The sequence below is a fragment of the Rhincodon typus genome, chromosome 20, assembly GCF_021869965.1.
Source record: "Rhincodon typus isolate 14 chromosome 20, sRhiTyp1.1, whole genome shotgun sequence".
In the NCBI taxonomy this organism is placed as follows: Eukaryota; Metazoa; Chordata; class Chondrichthyes; order Orectolobiformes; family Rhincodontidae; genus Rhincodon; species Rhincodon typus.
The window spans coordinates 5,767,656-5,790,186 of NC_063351.1; the positions used below are offsets into that span (position 1 = coordinate 5,767,656).

At 42.1% G+C, this 22,531-nt stretch overlaps 1 protein-coding gene across 3 annotated transcripts in view; it reads right to left on the reverse strand.

The window, feature by feature from the left end:
• Positions 1–668: 668 nt before the first annotated feature.
• arid5b (AT-rich interaction domain 5B) overlaps positions 669–22,531 on the reverse strand; it is a 125,271-nt gene continuing 103,408 nt past the window's right edge. For all 3 annotated transcript variants that reach the window (XM_048608865.1, XM_048608866.1, XM_048608867.1), the window contains 2 exons: positions 16,306–16,504; positions 669–4,979 (listed from right to left, as the gene is read on the reverse strand). In XM_048608865.1, coding sequence (XP_048464822.1) covers positions 2,799–4,979; positions 16,306–16,504 — 2,380 coding nt within the window. In that variant the 3' untranslated portion in view covers positions 669–2,798. The remainder of the gene's footprint in view (positions 4,980–16,305; positions 16,505–22,531) is intronic.

The following is a 22,531-nucleotide window of genomic DNA, read 5'->3' on the forward strand; positions in this document are numbered from 1 at the left end:
AATAATCAACTTTCTAAGATAGCAGCTTGTATTGTTTTCCTCAAATAAGACCCCATGTTACATTCTTTCATTAGGAAATTGAGCTGAGCTGGGACCTGAAGCAATATAGTCTATAAAAGCTAAAAGTTGCGAGATTAGTGGAAACAGATTTAAAAATACTATAATAAATATAATGTTTGGTTTAAAATTCTTGAATAAAATTCTGATGTTCAAAACGTCTGGACTACAACTAAAATGATTCGTTTAAGAACAGATGGTGCGAGGTCAGGCACATTTTAATGAATTCCCTATCTTAGTTGTGTTGTGGGATACAGGGAACAAAGGTCAGAGGTCTCAAATGGCTGCTGGCTTACTTTCTAATAGCTGGGTTAGAATGGTTTTGTCATAAGGTTAGCTGAGAGTTTAAAAAAATGTAACATTTTGTCACAGACTTTAAGGTAAAATGTCTGAACGCTTTAATTGCCTTCAAGCATCTATTTTTTCATATTACATTAGCTTGTACCTCTTCATATCATACCTGTACATCATTTCCAAAACAATGATACCACTATTGGGAGTAGGAGGCTGGGTTGTTGCTTAAAATAGCAAACTCATTTTTAGTGAAATCAGAAAGGCTTCTAACATTTAAAACTAAATGACTCATCTGAACCAAAGAAAAAATGCACACCTTTTAAGTAGTAAAACTTTTATTAAATATAACAGTGGATCAGAAAGTACAAAATATTTTGCCAGCTATGTGATTGATAAACTATTGGCACAAAGTATCAAAAGCATTTGCCAAGTACACTTTGAGAACATACAAAAACAAAACTTTTAGTGTTTACATTTGGCTCAGCAACATTAGATTTAAAGTTTGAACCTAATGTAAGGTTACTCAATAACCTTAAACTATCAGGACCCATCTTAATGTTACCAGTCTTCACTTTAACTATGTACAAATCACAATACATGAAAAATGTGCTATAGAACAAAACAAAAAAAAAATGCAAAAAGAAAAATGTGTTCGTTATTTACAAAATACAAGTTTTATAATAAGAACATGTCAGTATAAACATCTTGCTGATAAGATACAGACTGAAAATATTTAAGCAACGTGTCTTGGTGAATAAAACGACCATTTGAGAACAACATTCTCTGTAACTAATATAGCCACAATCAGACAAACAATCTCGTAAGTGCCCATTATAATCATTACGAGCATGGAAACCAACAAAAATAATATATCCTGATTTCACAATACTTATGATCATAATGCTTTTTGCAAAGCTAGACCAGATGTGATCACTGTATACCATTGACAAACATGTGCGGTTAAGTACTGAAGTTTTAATGTGTTGTTGAAATGAAAAGGCACAGTTAGTTCTTGATGTTGCAGTGGAGTTGCCAGAAGGCCACATGCAATACTCAGGCATCAGTTAAACATGTTTAGTGTGGAACTGAAAGGAAATTATTGTAACCAAATGTCAAGTTCTCTCGAAGCAAATGTTCTAATAAGTTTAAGAAAGACTTTCTTTGAAAGTATTTCGCCCATGTTTAACTTGCTTAGCATGACGGCACTTTTAAACGAAAAGTGAAATTTTCCAAGCTCCAAAAGGCTGCTGCAGATTGAGCCAAGCACAGGAGTTGAACAAAGAGCCAGAACTGCATTTCAACACAAATCTTATTAAAGCTTCACCAACAGCTGCAGAGACAAGGGGAATAGACTGAAGGGGCTTTATTATAAAACCAGCAGAATGCTCGCCAATGCCAAAGTGGAATCTTGTTTTTCTTCATTTTATTATTTAGCTTCACTTTTGCTTCTTTTCAAAATCTGCCTTGTTTACATTAAAGAGACTAACGGTTCAAACATTTGATTGACAAAACATTATGTGGAACCACAGAAAGAACCCTTGCAGCTATACTTTTGTGACCTTAAACGAAAGGCAGACAAGATCTAAATATAAAATTATCATTTTTTTTTTGTTCCTGCAAAGTAGCAACTGCGAACTACAGCTAGCATATCTTATATACAAATCTTTAGCTTGTGAGTTTAGTAGCGGTTTAACAGCAATAGGTTTGAAGCCAGGGATCGCACTCAAAGTATGAAAACTTGAATATTTACATTTATTTTGAAATATTAAAGCTTGGGAAGGGTTTTTCAAGCTACAGTTACTTTATTCTTTGTAAATGATTCTGCTTTTAATCGATGTGAAAGTCAAGCTCCTAACAACTGCAAGAGCGGTAATTATGTCCAAAAAAAGTCAGAAAAAACAAAGCCCAGTGGTGCACTATTACACAGTACAGAAATTAACCACCACATACGTGTTCTACGGAAAGGATTCAAAAGAATCCAAACAGACATTTACAGCTGCAGAGAACTTCCTGTAGTTATTACTTCTATCCTGTTCTGGAACAAGAACACAATATTCAACACATCAATCAACTGAGACTGCGAGAAATGCACACCAAAACACCACAAGCTGGAAGTAAAACCTGACTACAGCTGCATAAATTAATTTAGATGTAAATGTTTGTAGTGAATATTTACAGCCTTTTAACGTGCTAATATTGCAAGTGATAGTGTTAGGCTGCAGCCAAAAAAATTTATGTACAAGAACAAATTACTTTGTATTCAACGTACTTAAAAAAAAAAATTACAAATCTTAATTTGTAGATGGAAAGGACATCTAAAAGTGAATGCAAGAAATACATAAACCAGTTGCTGGTAGCTTGCAATCACAAAGTCTTACGATGTAACATGGAACATCAGGCTGTTACGCTACATCTCCATTTCATGAAATGTTCACAGAATTAAATGTTTATAGTTTTGTGCTGGGATGTAGAGAAGATATTGGTGATGTGGAATAGGCGACCTGTGGGTTCAGAGAAGCTAAAGGATAAAGGCTATGGTGCAAAAGATCCCCGTAAGAGGCTGCAACTGGGGCAGCAGCTGCGGACAGATGTCTATACAGTTGTGGGGAGGCACCGGTTGAAGCAAGAATCTGTCTCTGCATCGCTGGAATCATGAAGGAATGGATGGCCAATGGTTGCATAAGAGGTGACAGCACAGCCTGATTCTTCAAGTATTGTAAGGGATGAGCATAGTCAACTGGAAATGCTGAGCCCAGGCCATCACACATATCTTGAACCTGAGATACGAAGGCTCCAGGATACACGCCTGGGAATATCGGGGTTGGCAATGGAAATTTGTGGCCCTCTAGGATAATCCCAGAACTCTGGTTTTTGCTGCTCTCCCCTTCCAAATCAGCCGGCTTTTCCTTCAATGCCAACTCCTTTGCCAGTGGCATGGGAGACACTGCCCTGAGTTTTTTCTCCGGGCTCTGGTTGCTACCATTGTCTGTGCCCTCTCGGTTCCTCTTGATGGGTTTAGAGCTCCCGATGATTTGTGAACCTCCTTTGGAGCTGATCGCGGGTCTGACCCCTTCCTCCAGCTTTGTCGAGGGGGTTAGGGCAGCTTCACCACTCTTGGTGGTTGTTGGTATTGGCATCGGAGGGACACGGCAAGCTTTGGGGTTGCAGTCAGTATGTGCTGGCTGTGTACTTGCTGTTGTGCTCTTGATGTCTAGTGGTGATGGTAAATGAACAGCACTATTTGATGAGCTCTTGGGTAGCGTTTTCTTTAACTTTGGAAGACTCAAGTCGGTGGGCTGCTCCTCTGTAGGATGTTTCACTGCACATTTCTTTTCTGACCGGTGCAGTGTTGAAAGATGCCTTAAATAGACCGCATCCTGGTTTTTATTCTGCATAAGCGAAGAACTTTTATCTTTCATGATCGTGCTCAGGTACTTTGACGTGCGGTCATTAATAAGATGATGTTCTGTGTGTCTGTAAAGATTGTGTAGGTGGGGGGAGGAATAGAAGTCTGCTAGGAAGCTTGACACTTGTGATGGTTGGCAACCTTTCTTCTCAGAACCTTTATTTTCATTGTCTACAGGGTCAGAGGTGAAAGGGTAAGAAGCGCGGCATTTGAATGATTCTGAGCAATTGAGGTGATGCTTAGAAAGATAGGCTGCCTCAGAATCAGACAATTTATTCAAGCCACCATGTTTCAATGCCTCCCCTCGCTCATCAGTGTTTCTCCTCTGAAAACTATGTGCATGTTGAATCACAGAAGGTCGATTGATGGCCAGCTGTTCTGGCGTGGAGCCTTGTAAAAAATTACTCTCCGCTGTAACCATTTCTTCACCATCCTCACCACATTTTTTACTACTAAGCAGCGGAGGCGGGGCTCCAATTGGATAGTTGTTGGGCAAAGACCCACTGACCTGAGACAAGAACTTCTTCTTGGCAAGTGGTGACATGATGCCAGGGTGACCCCTGGAGTAGACCAGGGGCAAGTAGCTGGGGCAAGCCTCAGTTTTTGTCGTAACAAGCAGCTCCTCCTTTTCTTTGAGGGGTCCAGGTGAGAGATTCGGGTTACCCTTCCCTGCCTGCCCTTGTGGCAGTCTCTGGCCGCTTTCGGGCCGGAGGCCCCCTGGCCAATTCTCAACCTCATCCTTCGGCGAATGATCGGAATGAACGGAGCTGTTGGCAGCTCCTGGCGACACCGCATTCGAGCCCTGATCAGACAGGCATCCTTTCTCCGCTTCCTTCTCCGTCACGGCTACTGCGCTGGTAAGTTTCTCCTGAAGATCATTTGCCAGCCTGTCCATGGGCTGTTGTGGTGATTCGTGATCCCGACAGGATGCCGAGGTGGCCTTGCATTCTGCCTGACTCTGTACCATTATGTCTGTTGAATGGGCCGTGAGGCCCTGGTGCAAAGATAGCAGTTCAGCCTCCTTTCCATTCGACTGCTCACTGTTTGCCTTGCTGACTTTGTCCTTGGCTTGCGTCCCTTTGCCGACTGAACCTTCTGAGATATCACACCTGTCCTGCTCCTTCTCTCCAGTCTCAGTCTGTGTCACCACCCCATCCCTTGACAGGGCCATGTCTGCTCTCCATTTGTCCATTTCTCGGCTTCCCTCTGTGGCCGCAATTGCCTAAGCAACAAAAAGAAATACAATTACTTATACAAAACTTACATGAAAAGAGCACAGACCTAGTTCCTGGGCCTAGCGATACTCTGTAGTGGTTCTGCTGTGTTAAAACATGCTCAGGCACTCCACAAGAGTTGACCCAGAGACAGTCATTAGAACAGGTTATCTAAACCTCGGTCAAAGAAATAGGTTTAATGATGTGTCTTAAAGAGGAAAGGGACTGCTGCGGGAGGCAAGGGAGGAGATTGCAGGGCCCTGAAATTAATTTTCAAATCCACTCTGGTCACAGGAGGGGTAGGCAGTTGATGTTGGTACCATTATTCCAGGGGGTGGTAGGGTCAAAAGGGAAACTATGAGCCAGTGAGTCTATTATCCATGGTAGGGAAATTACTACAAAAAATTCTGAGGGACAGAATTAATTTTCACTTGGAGAGGCAAGGAGTAATCTAAGATAGTGGACATGGCTTTGTCAAAGAGATACCACATTGAACAAATCTGAGTGAATTTCTCGAGAAGGTGACTAGGTGTGTAGATGAGGGTAGTGCAGTTGATGTAATCTACATGAACTTCATTAAGGGTTTTGATAAGTTCTGCATGGTAGACTGGTTAAGAATCTATGAGTCCATGGGATCCAAGGCAATTTAGCAAATCAGACCCAAAGTTGGCCTCGTGGCAGAGGTTAGTTCTTGAGACTGGAAGTTCACATCCAGTGGCATACCACAGGGTTCAGAGTTAGTTCTTTTGCTGTTTGTTGTGTACATTAATGATCCAGACATGAATGTCAGATGTACGATCAACAGAATCACAGATAACATGAAAACTGATGGTGTGGTAAATAGACAGAAAGAAAGCCTTAGACTACGGGATGATATAGACGGGCTGATAAGATGGGCACAGCAGTGGCAAATAGAGTTTAATTTTGGTAAGCGTGAGGTGATGGGTTTCGTGAGGACAAATCTAGGGAGTACTAATGAATGGTAGGACCTTAGGAAGTGCAGAGGTTAATATGCATGTCCAAAGATTCCTGAAGGCAACAGGGCAGGTGGATAAAATGGTTAAGGAGGCATATGCGATACTTGACTTTAATAGTGAAAGCCTTGAATACAAGAGCAGGGAGGTTATGATAGAGATGTAATACAGCATTATTTGGGCCACACCCAGACTGCTGAGAGGAGTTCTGGTTACCACATTATAGGAAGGATGTGACTGCACTAGAGAGGGCTCAGAGGAGATTCAGCAAGATGTTGCCTGGGCTGGAGTGATTTTGCTGTGAAGGGAGACTAGAGATGATGGGATTATTTTCCTTAAGGCAGGGAGGGCTGAGGGGATAAACTGATTAAGGTATACAAAGTTATGAGGGGCAAAGACAGGGTAGATAATGTGAAACACTTCCCCTTAGTAGAGGGTCAATAACTAAGTACCATAGATCTCAATGAAGGTCATGAATATTAGAGGGTATTTAAGGAAAATCTTTTCACCCTGAGGGTGGAGAGTATCTGGAACTCACTGCCTGATAAGATTGTAGAGGTGAAAACCATCAACAGTCGCGTAGTATGTAGATGATCACGTGAAACATCACGGAATACAAGGCTATGGGTCAAATGCTGGATGTTTGATGACCAGCAATGGATACAACAGGCCGAATGGCTTCTTCGTGTCTTGTAATACATTAGAGTCTCGATGGAAGGGTTTAGGGAGGGAATTCCAGAGTTTTGGGTCTTAGCAGCTGAAAGCATGATGACCAGTTATTTAGCGGGCGACAGGGGTTGGGAAGATATGGTGAAACAGAAAGTTTTCAGACTTTTGTACAGCTCAAACAATCAACCCCAACCCACTCATTACCATCCTCACCCCAATAACCATGCAATTTCTTTAGAAACAACAATGATAACCTTCGTGAACACTGAAGGGGGGAAACCTGAAAGAATAAAGGTTTCTAGTTCAAATTGCATTTATCTATCTATTTAATTTTTGATGATGACTGCATCTGTTCTTTGTATCTGACAGAAGTTGTCTCTTTCAGCTTCAATAGCTCTGCTGCAGTCGCTTAAAGTGGAAACAGGTTCTTTTTTAAAAAAAAACATAAAATCAAGTGTTTTTATAACTCAGTGCCATTTCTAAAATAAGATTAAAAAGTCCAGTTTCAGTATAGAGAGTGCAATGACAGACATGTTTCAATGAGCTCTCTATCTCAGTCATGCTGCTGTGGAAAGATTGTAAGCAGAGTCAAATGGGTGGGAGGGAGAGACAGACAGAGTGCACGAGAGCAAGACCAAGAGGGCAAAAGGAAGGATCTACATTTCCTCATTGTCATCAATGCTCCCTAGTAGCCAGTTCTGAACGTCACCAGCTCAAGCCAATGTATTGTGCGTGGTCTGGAGAAACCAGGATACAAGGCAAAAAACCACAGCGAGAAAAAAAAATACACTGATATTTCTGAACAATAATGCCCATCACTTTAAATGTTTAAACTTTACTAATGTGTTTTATTTTTCTAGTCATCCATATTCTCCATGATCAATTATCACCAGTTCCATTTTTAACACAATGGAGCATCGCATTATAAATAATTGCTGAATTTATCACAGAAAAGGTTACCATGACAACAATAACCTACTTTCTTTGGCATTGTGTAAGATTATTTTATAACAAAGCCGTTGCTGGAACGTGATATTCACTGGCTATATTGCTTCCTGGTAAACAACTGTGAATTTCGTTTTGCTAAAATTATCAGCCAATAATTCCCCCCCAGAGTGACTGCCTGCCTTCGGCCCCGCAGAGTGACCAGAAGTGCTGGGGTTACTGGGTAACACTGGAACAGGAGGAGGCCATTCAGCCCCTCAAGCCAATTTTGTCATCTTACTTGTGGCTAAGCCACACTTCAAAAGTTTTCCAAAGTTGTAACAGCTGAGCAAAAGCAAAGCCACTGCCTCCTTCTCCACCCCCACTCCTTGTTAACTCCCGATGTGCTGTTATGAACAGTGACAAGGCTTAAGAGGCAACTGCACAGCCAGAAAACCAAATCCTTCCATCACTCCCCCAGCGCCACACCTCACTCCAAGCCATAAAGACTCATTTTTGAAGACTGACAGGACAGGCTGTTCATAGAACCCTGTTCCTCATTGGAAAGAAAGCATCTGGATTCCTGAAGTACTATTCATGAGCTCAGGACGTGACATTTAGAGTCATTTAGAGCCAATGAACCACTCAGTGACTTACTTATGCTGTTTTGAGGGAGCAATGACCACGTTTAGTATCTGAATTGTTTGTCAAGCTGATCTGTACTCGTCTGCAATACATACAACAGGATGGCGCAGACCCTTGGGTTTTGGATGAGTTGCTGACCCAGGATTTCCTCTGCTTATGTTCTCTCTCTGCCTCTGATGCATGCTTGTTTTTGAAGGAGGCCACACAGTTTTAAATTTGGTTTTACCAGCTATAGCGATGCAGGATGAGCTTCTCCCAGGACAGGGAGTCAATATCAAAACTCCTAAGTGAAGCCTTCAGTGTGTCCTTGTAGTGATTGCTCTGACTTTCTTAATGTTTCTGAGGGACGGATAAATGCTGGCCAGGACCAGGGAGAATCCTGCTGGTTTCCTTCAAATAACAAATGGACTCTTCCTTGTCCTTTGAGGTGTCAGACCAGGACTCAGCTCAACATCTCATACAAAAGACAGTTCAAAGCTACTTGAACATGGTTTATGACCTCTTCCAATTCAATTAGGCTGCTACCTTACCAGGTCAGACCCATTGTCCTCAATAATTGCATCAGCCAATAATATGGGCCAATTTACCAAATACATGTTCCTGTTGCCAAGCCGGACTTGTGAGCTAAAGGTTGTGAGGGAATTCATGGGGTTCAAGATTTATTGTGAAGGACAGATACTCAGATGGGCTCATCTCCCTGAGGCTAAAACCTCAATAACCAGAAGATATTCAAACAAGCAAGTATTAAGCCAGCTTCATAGAGAGAATTAAGGACTTCTTAATTTCACTCTCCACAATGGCAGGAGATTTGATTTTTGTGCCACCTAGTTTATGCTGGTGTCTAAACTCCACATGAACCTCCTGTCACCTTTCCCACCTGACCTTATCAGCATATTTTTCCTATTCTTCTCTTCCTCATGTGTTTATCTAGATTCCTCCTAAATGCGTCTATGCTGTGCCCTTTCATGATTCCTTAGGGTAGCAGTTTCACACTCTAAGAACTCTGACTACTGGATTTATTAAGATGCTGCACGTATTAAGGTCCCTGGTTGGATTCCCTCAAGTGCAAACATCTTCTCTATGTCTAACCTATGAGACCTATTTTTATAATGTGAAAGGCCTTCATAAGTCACCTCTCAGGCATCTCTTTGAGGGAGAAAGCCCTAGCCTGTCCAGTCTTTGCAAACAGTTCTGAGCTCTCAGTTCTGGCATCATGTCAGAGGTACAGATGCAGAAGAATTGTTGCCGATCCAAAGAGTAAAACCACACAAAGACGTAAGGAATCCTGGCCCAATTCCCAGCTCTTCAGTTCACAATGCTTTTGATCTGTTCAAACTTACTGTAATCTTCACCACAGGAAAGAGTTGCAATGTAGATATATATTTTTAAAAACTATCAATGCCTAATTGCTTTAAGTATGGTTACAGAAAAACAGAAAGGATATGATTCAGGCTGTATTTTAAAACAGGAAAAGAACAGTTAGAGTAAAATTAGACAGTTACCACTAATTCAAAATAAATTTCAAGGTTGGTATATTGTACAACTAGATTTATGAATGTAATTAATATATTTGTAAGTTGAAAACTCTTCCACAGTTCTGATACCACACTGATGTAACAAGCTTAGCATCCTGTTATAGTATCTGTCAAAGTAGCAAGGATCCCAATTTAAAAAAAAACACTATTGTTTGGTTAATGAAGCTGTTTCTTACAGTCACGTGACCAAACCAAGCAGTTTCCTTTCTTGTAAAATCCTTTTCCTCTCATCATCACGTGACAAAAACCACCAAGGCAGTTGGTGGTGGTAACAGCAGATGCAAACACACAGGCAGAGAAGCTCAACAATGGGCAAGCTAGTGAGTGGACAAATGTGCTTTCTTGAAGCTGATGCCCTGGGCAAGCTTCCTGATTGAAACACTACCTCCAGCTTCTGCTGAGAGGACCTGGCAGGTCATTAATGTCCCTCCCTTGGCTCTTTACCATCTACCTAGGGAGATGGAATAGCGGCCATCCCAATGCCAAGTGGGAGGGTGCAAGATTCCAAACCCTCCCTCCGACCCACCTCCACAGCCTTCAGAATGCCGAGTGAGTGCAAGTGGCCCCCCGATGCCCTCAGTATATGGACTGGGAGCCCAGTAAACTAAACCACAATGTCAACTGATACAAAGATGGCTACAGCAGGGCAAGGAGAGTTCACTTTGGGGCTTGTCAGCCCATGAATCAGCTGCTAAGCTGTTAGCCTCCCACTATTTCTCACTATTCCATAAAGCAGCACAGAAAAACTAACAAACCAAACATTCTCATTGTGTCACAAGCCTAGACCTGAACACAAAACCGGATTTTGGACTACGGAAAACAACATGTGGGCAAAAATAGCAGAACTGGGCGAGGGACAGAGCAGGTGGATCAGGCTATTGTGTTACACAAAAGCTTCAAATTTAAAAGAAATATTGTGAATGGTTTAACATCTCCCAATTTGTGGACTTGTAATTAAAGTTGCATCACTGCATATGCATATGGCACCGCTCACAATGCCATCACTGTGGAGATTGTGATTCAAATTTGGCTGCAATGTGACTTGTGAGCATAATTTCCCCTTTTTATAGCATTATATAGGATAATGAACTCTGACTCGCAGGGCCTTCTCAAGGTGCTACCTGTATGAGCGCTGAGTGACAGGCCTTTTTGAGCTTTTTGTCATTCTGTTGCAATGTGCTTTTGTGTACTCTAAATGGCAGCATTGTCCATGAGTTTCATGTTCTGCCGAGTAAACTGTCAAGATAAGCAGCACATTAAGACGGCCCTTTTAGCTATAAATCTGCTCAGCCAGAAGTGCATTTAATAGTTTCATTGACACGCATTTGAACTTCACTTCACCCTTCTGAGTATTTATTTTAAACTTTAATTTGTGTACTGCTTGTTTTTTAACCTCCCTTAGATCAGATCATCATCCAGAGATCAAGTAGTGAACTTGAGAAGGCAGCACTTTCCCCGTTAACTCCGAACCATCACTCGCTATCTGTCCAAGGCAGGCTTGGCTTAATTGTCCAAAGTTGGAGGTGGGCAAAGATTTACAACAACTTATAAAATCACAAGGGGCATGGATAGGGTGAATAGCCAAGCTCTTTTCCCTGGAGTGGGGGGGAGACCAAAATTTGAGGGCACAGTTTTAAGGTGAGAAGGGAAAGATTTAAAAGGGACCTGAGGGGCAACGTTTTCACACAGAGGGTGCTGTATGTATGGAACAAGCTGCCAGAGGTGGTGGTGGAGGTTGGTACAATTACAACATTTAAAAGGCACCGAGATGGGTATATGAATAGGAAGGGTTTACAGGATACGGGCTAAAACGCTGGCAAATGGGACTAGATCAGTTTAGGATAACTGGTCGGCATGGACAGGTTGGACTGAAGGTTCTGTTTCCGTGCTGTATAACTCGGATTCTATAAAGTGTGCGTTTCTATAGCATATGCAGCAATGAAACATCTCATGGCAATTCCCGGGATGGTAAATGGGTCAAATCTGACACAGAGTCAAAAAAGGCAATATCACAGACTCAGTCATAGAGGCTATTACTAATAAATGTCTTAAGGGAAGAGAGCAAGGGGGAGTAAGTTTAAGGAGTCCATTCCAGAGTCAGGTCCTAAATGACTTAAGGCACAGCTAGGTATGGAGGGGCTAATCAGGAGAGCTCAAGAGACCAACATGGAAAGAATGCAGACTTTACTGATCATGGAGGGGGTTACAGAAATACAGGAGGGAACAATGGAGGAATTTGGACTCAGTTCCATCCCATCTGCCTGAGGAGCTATGTGCTTGAAGCTTAGCTCATTGATAAGCAGACTTACTGTGTCAAATTTGGCCCAATGACCTTTCTGAGAAGTGCCTTGGCAAGTTTCACTGCTTACAGAGCTACACAAACGCACACTGCTGCGTCCGGCTTTCAATTTCCACAGAACCGTACGAGGCTAAAAGTGCCCCACAGTCTTGTTAACAGTAGCTTAATTCCCACAAAAAAGTTCCTTGTTGGGTAATATTACAACAGAAAGGGTCAGAACATAGACACCTTCAGTTTAATCAATAAGTCAATATTGGGGGTGTTGGGGAGCAAGAGCTAGGATTTGGACAAAATTTTATTTTTAATGTAGCATATCCCCTGATGGAATTAAATCTTTATGACTTGTTTTCCCCAAAGGAAAACCTGTTATTAAAACGGAATTGTTAAAACAAAAGCAAAATACTGTAGATGCTACAAATCTGGAAACACTCAGCATCTGCGAAGAAAGAAACAGAGCTAAAGTCTTGGGTCAATGACCCAATGTTCTGACGATAGATCATTGACCTGAAACATTAACTTAGATTCTCTCTCTGCTTGTGCTGCTAGACTTGCTGAGAATTTCTTGTATGTTCCGTTTCTTATATGCTTAATAAAGCTCTGCCACAGAGATATAAGTCATGTGTCAACTGCAAGAAATGAGAATTTCTCAAGAGAGCAGGAGACCCCCATAAAATTTAAAACATCACCTTCCTTCTTAAGCTCCAAAGAAGTATTCAGGAAAACATAAAGTGGTGGTAATGTTACAAATATTATTACAGTTTTCGACTTTGCACAGGTTTCAGGTCTCGTTTCTTGCTGCCAAGTTAAAATGGTAAGGCAGAGGGGGGTCAAGTTGTGATCCCACTTCAATCAAATATTATTGTCTCTCAGGGGCCTATGGAATTGCATGAAAAATACCAGACAGATGAGCAAACTACAGAATGCTGAGGAATATTCCACAATGTTAAACAGTCACCTCTGTTTCTGCCTGGAAAACAACTCTCTCTAGATCTGATATGAATTAACTGAAAGTGATACAACATTCAACTATGTTTAAACAGGAGCTAATGTTTAATGTGAGGAAGTCCAGACGTGTCAGTAATGTATGTGTGCATTGCACAAATCTGGGCATGTTTAACATTTGTAGTGTACATTCTTGGTACCTCTCTCCGTGTCGTATTTTATTTGGGTTGCTGCAGTATGCAATTACTTCCAGCAATGAATTTCTCTCCATTCCTTAAGTATAAGAGCAAAGACCTAACCCTATACGGTGAGAAGTTATCTCACAAGCTGTGCTTTGCCACTCTCAAACAGTGCCCACTGGTAGCCAGTCCACATTGAGAATGATGCCTTCAGATGCAGGTGAATGCACATGTCATAGAATCATCATAGAATCCCTACAGTGTGGAAATAGGCCCTTCGGCCCAACAAGTCTACACTGACCCTCAGAGCATCCCACCCAGACCCATCCCCCTATAACTCACCGAATCTACACATCCCTGAGCACTACAGGCAATTTCCCACAGCCAATCCACCTAGCCTGCACATCTTTGGACTGTGGGAGGAAACCGAAGCACCCGGAGGGAACCCACGCAGACACAGGGGAGAACATGCAAACTCCACACAGACAGACTGTCGCCCGAGGGTGGAATCGAACCCGGGTCCATGGCGCTGTGAAGCAGCAGTACTAACCACTGAGCCACCAAGCCTCAGACCACCTGACTGTCACCATTCCGACTTTAGTCACGTGAGCAGTAAGTGTAAAATTGTTTTAAGATGTTTTCACTTTTCCCAATGTAGAGGAGGAAGGTGAAAACTTTGCAATCCAATCCTTAGCCACTCATCAACAGACAGCAAGAACTTGCTGACAAGCAGAAAAAAATAGCTCCTGTCATCAGTGGCATTGTACTAGAACTGGAAAGGGTGGATCACCTGCAAGTTGGCATGAGGACAATAACAAATGCAGAAATTCAACACATAGCCACCACTGGGTCCCTGGAAAATGGGTGCGCAGGTGATGGTGGGGTTGGGGAAGCCCTCAACTGAAAGACTCCAATGAAGATTGCCAGGGCTTGCCCTGGTCATGCCAGGAATCAAGCAGCCTGATCAGAGGTCCTTAAAAGTGACCGTGCAAGCCTGTTCCCCAGAAAATAAACTCAAGTCACTGCCAGCCCTCCCGGTCATCTTCCACCCTGAGATGGTCTGGAAATGTGACCCAAAGCCACCAGCACAGCCCTCTCCAACCAGGAAGGTGTCAGCAATGGCAAAATCTAGCACTGGCAATGTTTATTAATCACAAACCTAACTCCAATTAGGTATCGGCTTCAGAGGGTACATCATCTTCAGCGGAAGGCTACATTTCCCAAACGATGCTCAAACCTTCCCTTTGTATTGAACCACTGTATGGTGGCGGGTTCCATTTTAACTCCTCCCAGACTCACCAGGCCTCAATTCCTCAAATTCAGAAATACTGAATTGTTTCAGCTACCTCGTAGCGGTGGAGGGACTGTAACTGCACCCAGAGCAATTACTTCCGAGGATGCTCCCCAGATTTCTAACCAGGAGAGGAAAGCGTGTTTATTGCTGAAGCCAATGATGGAAGTGACCTCTGCCAGGGTGATGTAGGAGACTGGGAGGGGGAGAAGGACACATTTTTGGATGTTGCTTCTTGTGAACACCAATAGGGATGATCTCTGACCGTCGACAAGGCTCTCAATTAAAGAGGACTCTAACCATCTAAATCAAGAGCTGAACGTGCAACACCAGCAGTTGTTTTATTTGTCAGCTCTCAGGCAAACCACAAAGTAGGAACATCTCACTGCTCAGACGGAAACATAAGGACATTCATAGATTCAGAGTCATACAACACAGAAATGACCCTTTGGCCCATCGAGTCTGCACCGACAGAACTAACACTAAAGGTGCACTAATCCCAATTTCCTGCACTTGCCCCATATTCTTGAATATTCCTTTTGCCCTTTATCCTCAAGTCTTCTGGAGTTCACCTTCCCAAATGTACCTTCACAATTACAGAAGGTTCTCCGTCTGGTCATCCATTAGAGGGAAATCCAAATGATTTCACTGAGATACCTCCAAAACAGTGTAAATTCAGAACAAATCTAGCATGAGGAAAGCTAATTACACAATCATCACCTATTGCTGTGGAATCAGCCTGGGAACTGTGTCCCACAATAGAACTACAAGCATGGCACAGATAGGGAGACGCGCTCAAACTTGACACCCTGAGAATTCCACCTGCAGCAGCTCACAAACTTTATGACTGTGCTTCATGGCAAACTGGATGGTGATGGCAGTACCAAACTGCAGGGCAATGTCACAAATGCCACAAGTAGAAGGTGAATTCTGCTAATACAAAGGCAATGGTACATGGCAAGCTGTCTGGGGAATCTGCACAGAGTCAGTGATCCAGAAGGGGCACTAACAAAATCCTCACAATTGTGTGCGTTAAACTGCACACACCGAGCTCCCACTGCCCCCATTCTGAAAGCCCCCACATCACCCCTTGATCCGAGAGCCCCTCACTCTGGGAGGCCCCACTCCCCACCCCATCACTCCTCACCCTGGGAGGCCCCACTCTGAGCATCCCCACCCTTCACTCAGTCAGCAACCCCCTTCACTCCGAAAGACCCCATTCCGTGAGAACCCCTCAATCCTCGGTCCAAGAGCCCCAGGTTCACGAGTACCCTACCCCATTGCTCCGACGGGACCACACTCTCCCCCCCCCCTCCCCCCCCTTCAAGCCAGCCCTCGGTCTGTGAGTCCACCCACCCCTCTCACTCCGAAAGTACTCCCTCCTCTCCAAGAGCCCCCTTCCCTCCCCACTCTGAGAGCTGCTCCTTCTTGCCCGCTCCGAGAGGCTGCACTGTGGGACAGGCACAATACCACGCACAGAAACCCTGCACAGCACTGATTGTCTCAGACACCTACAGTACACATGAAGCCACAGGGTACAACACACAGCCTGGCACTACCATGGAGCAACACAGATTCTGAGCCTTTCCTTTTTTGCTATCTGTTCTGAAACCAAAGGGGAAGACTTGCTAAGTATTCAACTTACATGCTGAATGTTCTTATGATCAAACAAGAATGTATGTCGAGTATGTGATATAAAAACCTTCAGAAAGTAGCTGCAGTTTAGCTGCATTTGTATGATGCAGTCAGCAAGCTCACTGGAAATAAAATGAATGGCAAAGTCCCATCTGTAATTTCTCCCAGTCAGAAAGTCTTAGTGAGGTGAAGCACATCTACTGCTTAGATCTTAAGCAGATTTAGTGAAAGCAGCACTAACCTCAGAACATTCTTTCACTTTCTGAATAATGTCTCGGTCTCTTTTCACTTTTCGGTTTGGTTCCGTCTTCCGTTTGGCTACAGCTGCCCTCACCTTGCTCTCACTCTCTGGAGGGCTGCTCTCCTGCTTCCGAGGCTTGATTGGAGGCAAAGGCTTGTCCTCCTCCCCTTTGATATATCTTTCATACGGCAGGATCAGCCTGAAACAGTCATGAAACATACGCGGTGAGAGAGAGACTTGGCGAACATACAGCCAGCCCACAGTCCTTACTAAATGCTAGGTCACCGTCTGTAAAAGCAAAAGGGATTCCCAAGATTTGGGGTGGTGGGGAAAAGATGCAGTTCAGACAGAGAAACACACCAGACAGCAGCAAGCAGACAGGCCTCGGAAAATACTTTGCATTCTCTGTGGTTTTCCTGCTTTTGGTCAATGGGAGGCAAAATGATGGTGAAAATCAACATTCAAGACCACAAGACAGATTCTTCTTTGGTCTTTCTTAACTCACGGGAAAGGAAGAAACACACAACAAAGATGTGGGGGTGGTGGGGGAAAGAGACGTAGTAGAATTTCTGCTCAGTATGTGAGGATGTTGATCATTAACGGGTCTTTATGGGGATTAAAGCTCAATTGAAACTGTTATAAATACGAGCTGGTATTCCAAGCAGTCAGTCACAAATCCACTGTGACATTAAACAGCGTGCAGTGAAATGAAACATTGCAACAACACTGCATCCAAGCATCGATCACAATGACAACATGAAAACTAACCACAGCATTCTGCAAATATTTCATTTTCAGAGCACAGATATTATCAGAGTGTACATTCCCTGTGTGGAAGGGGCATGAGCAAGCTCTTACTGCCAATGCAATGGCAGTTTGCCAACGATAATGCTTCAGTTCTAGACCACGGGGTATATTTATCATTAGATGCCGTTACAAGGAATGTTTAAATATGTTACAGCTGCTAAAACTGGAAAAAGTTCTCTGGACACAAAGCGCACACCAATACCAGAATAATGAGGATCGGCTAAATTCCTAGTCCCTGCAGTAACGTTATAGTAACATTTACATAATGAATGTCACATTATTGCACTAGATAGTAATTTGGCTGACTTTAAGTTCCATTTAATGTACAACGCAAAAGCAGGAAAATAGCTTCTAATGCTCTCCTGTACAGTGTAGAACCCATTGCTCACTTGGAAAATCTAGTGGCTGAAAAGGAAGTGATGGGAAAACAACACAAAACAACTAAATGTAGAACTTTGTTCTGCAGGATATTAAAAAAAGCTCACAAATAAACACTGGAGTCAAATGGCCTCACCGAATAATAGCAACCCTGCAAAACTGCAGAAAGTCAATCCCTACAGAAGGCTCTCTGCATTCCCTCTGCCCTTCATACCATAGGATAACCAGCCTTTTTGGAAACAATTACACTTTATCACAAAAACGTATGCATCGTGTAAACATTTTTAATATTGAGCCAAATGTGGGCCAGACTGGGAACCTTCAATTCAGTGGGATGAGACTCGACAAGACGGATGATCCAACATTCTTTCCCATGTATGGAGATTTCTGAAAATGTCTCTCGCCCTTTTTTCCTTTTGAAATTCAGGGCCATCTTCAAAATGAAAGGTTGCTCATGTGTCAGGGTTAGCAAATCAGGCGCCCACGGTTAGAGCTTCCCTTTTAAATCTCTTAACAGTTCAGCTGGGACGTGAAACATTTAATTTTATTTTTCACAGAGCTCAGAAGCTGGCAGTGAGACAAGGGTAAAAATACATTGAGCACAGCTGGGCTGGAGGCCTTCTGCCAGCAGCAGGAAATCTAGAATTAAATGTTCCTTGTATCTGTAGAGTCATGACTAAGGTAAAAATCAGAATCAAAACACACAATTTGCTTGTTCCAGGCGATCAGTGTTGTTTTTTACATCCGGACCAATCTGCTACTGCTTCTGAGACAGGTTAGAACATAAGACTCGCCACCAATATAAAGGGAAAAGTCACTGAGTACAAACAGTACAATGCTCTCAGGATTGAACTTAACCAGCCCTGAGCCAACTGCTTTAAATGTACAAAACATCCATGTACCATTAATCCTGACTATTTTCCCCTGCATTAGGTTCAGAATAAAGTCTTACAGCAACATAAGTGGGCCATTTCACAGATGGCCTCATTCTACTTATTAGATTTGGTACTGATGGCTAATTTACTCCAAATATCAGGACCAATTAATCCACTTGAGAAGGTTTTCCCCTGAATAAAAACACGTCATGGTTTTGGGGTGGGGGTTGGTGGGATGTTTGGGGGGGTGGAGAAAACTTCATGTTTTTAGATGTCCAAGTTGCAAATCCAGACTCATTCTACCTGAGTTTTTTTTTTAAAAAGAGATAAAGTTTTTGTCTAGATTTCTAAGTGAATGTGAACATAACTCTTTTTCTGCTTCTGCTAAACATTTTTTTGTTGAGAAACTGAAGGAAACAGTCTAAACACTAATTGGCAAGATTACAATGGAAACACCAGCAGAACAATTCCAAAAAGGGTTGAGATTCATTTTATGCATGCATCTCTCTTTCTCTAGTTTTTTTTAAAGAATTTGTCACAGTCTTACATTCCAAATGTAGTGAGTTACAGGGAATCAAAAAGTGACATCCTTCACAAAGGTGCAAACACAGAATCTGAATTGATTTCAACTCCTGATATTTCCTTCATAGAGACATGATGTTTTACTTTAACATTACGCAGAGCAGTGGTGGAATTTGGAGCAGGGGGTGGGGACAGAGAGAGAGAGAGAGGTGGGGAGTGGTCGGGGTATAAACAAAACATTAATTTTTCCGGTTGTACAGCTAAGCGTGACAGCAGCTGAACAAACATGATATATTACTTCACAGAAATAGCACAAACACTCATTAAATTCTCCACAGTCGTAAACTTTCCCTCTATTAGCCATTACACGAAGAATGCTGACAGTACACATCATTTCATTATTTTTTTTTTAAGCTCTCGCTGAATATTAGAAACAAAGCTCTCCGTTTGGTGAAAATTACTGTTCTACCGGTCCTTGCAACTGTTATTTTGTTGCCGCTTGAACTTATTACACAGCAACAGCTGTGCCCTTGTCACGTTGCACTATAATTCTCTTTTTGCATCGACATTTCATGAATAACGACAGTAACAGGTTCAGTACGTATATAAAATTGGATAGAAATAAATCATTCTTGCCTGTGAAATCAATCAATGCAAGCTACCAAACAGAAAGAAATCTTGAAAAACAACAGATCCTGAAAGGCAGGGATTGATCCACATTGATGTGGTCTTTGCTTTTAGTGAGTTATCATTGTTTGGTAGATTTTTTTCCACCTTCAAAAACTTTTGATACAATCAATTGCCTCATTTCACATTACAGAAACAGTAAAATGATACAAAGGAATCAGCCATCACTTTATCGGAGTAGAAATGGAGGAAGAAAGGTTAGTCTTTACAGAGAATTTTACAATACAGAAACAAACCATTTCACCGAAATGATCCATCCCAATGTTTACACCCCACATGAGCTTGCCCTAGTCTTTCATCTATCGCCATTAGTGTATCCTTCTTTCCATATCTCCACCTTCCCCTACAATACATCCATGCAATTCACCTCAACTGCTCTCTGTGGTAAAGAGTTAGGCTTCTCTTGAATGTCTTAATGGCTTCATTAGTGATTATCCTATTTTCATGATGCCTAGTTTTGGACTCCCAAGTAGAAATATTCCTTTTACATTTACTCCATCTACTCTACTTCTCCCTCACTGCACTCCTTTCTACAGAAAAGTGCCCTAACTTGCTCTGACTTTGGCATTATGAGGACACAAATCATTTTCTAATAGTTTCCTAACTCATGTCCGGTCTGTTATAAGAATAATCTGTCAGTATAGCTCTTCTTTCCCTTGGCATCTAACCCCAATCTTGCACTGAGTCCTCCTGCTACTTGATACACAGTTGAATGAAAAATATAGCTGTGATGATTAAACTCAGGAATGAAACTAATGATGAAGCCCTGAAACGGTAAATTACATTGGGCTCAATTGAGAAGTGCAGCTCTATAACACAGTCACTGGAAAAGGATAATCTCCGGTCAAAAACTCATGGTCCAAATTGATTGAGGTTGGCTCTCCTGTTTTATTATGGAATCTGATTCCTATGAGCACAATGCAGTCCAGCAACCAACCCTGGAACCTCTGGTGGTAACAGACCCCTTACAGAACACACTCAAATAATGTCTCTTCCCAAGAGCAAGCCTGCCATCCTCAAAACGTTCTTTCAACAATTCTGGCAAAAATATAATCTGGTTTGAAAGCAATGCTCAAAAACATTCAACTCTGCCACATTCACAAAATAAATATTGCGCAATTTAGTTATAAAAACACAATCCCCAAAAGGGCTTTACTTAATAGCTGTCACATGGACCAAAAAAAAGCACATGCACTTTTTTTGATGTACAATGTTAATCAATTAAATTCTACTTCAAAATAAAGATTTCCTTTTTAGTAATACAAAGGAAAATAAGTTTTTGTTGATCACAAAAGGCTGAGCACAAATCTGGCTTCATTCTTAAAACAAGGCGCAGGAAACAGTTTCTCTGCTTGTGATGCACGTTTAGGGGGAAGAAAGTGGGAAATTCTAAATACAGCCTCATCTTTTTTTGGATGTTGTGCAGCTTTCAAACAATTTAAGTTATGGCTTCTATCACCAGTTGTTTGCTGGAAAGCACAACTGCCAATGAGTAATTTTGCGTATTCCAGGCCAACACTGTGGAAGTACCTTTCATCATAAGGCAGCAGTTCACTCTCACCTCCTCAAGGGTAACTAGAGATTGCTGGCTTTATAACTAACGTGGTAGAAAGAATTAAAAACTAAATACACAAGACAATAACATCATACCTGGGGAAATATTTCAAAAGGAATGAGGTGCAAGGGAGAATTTAATGTTGTTTAAATGTTAATGTAGTGCCCTTGTAGGAGTATCAGAACTGCACCTCTTTACCCTCTGGTACCTGACTCAGTGTGAACTACTGAAGACTACATTAAAACCAGAATCAAACAGCGAGGATGGAATTCTATTGATATTGCTTAACAGTTCTTGCTAAACCAGAAATACTTTTCTTAAAGACTGAACAAAATTGGAGGACAGCATGAAAATGGCACACATTAGAAAAATGTTTCAGTTGGAGAAGAAATAGTATTGTAGGTTAAATATGTGCATCTAGAATTACAGAATTGTTAAAAGAATTGAGGCATGAAACGTTCCACATTTTCAAATACTGTCAGGACTGGTAGAACCCATTTATAGCATCTCGCAAACAATATTCTGCAACAAAAGTAGCATAGTTACCAGGGCGAGGTAGAGCAGACATTAATCCCCACAAACACTATATCTAACAACAGCCTGGCTTCATGGATACACACAAAAGCTCAAATCTACCATGTATTCTGATACTTGACCCATATTTTACAAACAATGCTTTATTAATCCAGCTAGGTGCAAAATATACAAGTCCTCAGGTGAAACGTGAACTGTTGGTTGTGTTACAGAAACATTATTAAAAGGTGCTAAGTTCAGACATCAAAGAACCACAGTTGCCAGTGAGAAGTGTGTTACACCGTCAGCAGATACAATACACCATCAAAACAGTGTTTGATGTGCCAGGGCCCGATTTGCTTCTGCAGCAAGAGCTGAGCTCAAAAGACGACTACAGATCATGAATAGTGCTGGGGGAGAAAATAACTCATGAAATGAAACCATTGTTTAACGACAAACCAGGCAGTGTTGGCAGCAGCTGACAGTAGCTGAACCCACCTGGACCTAGGACATACACTAGTCACACTGTTGCTCTTTGGCATATGACATTACAAAATATCTATCAACTAAACCCTTAATGAGATTTTCAGAAAGACTTCCAACAAAATTCTGACCGTCCGTGAAAGTCTCTTCAAATATAAACAATCCAGAAAAATTTGTTCACAGTCTGGATGTGAGTAAGGTCAGGATTTTGTCTAGGGGAGGGAGGTGCGACATTGTGGTAATGTCACCAGATTAGTAATCCAGAAGACCAGGCTAATACTCAGCAGACAACAAGGTGCAGGGCTGGATGAACACAGCAGGCCAAGCAGCATCATAGGAGCAGAGAGGCTGACGTTTCGGGCCTAGACCCTTCATCAGAAAAGGGGGAGGGGAAGGGGGTTTTGAA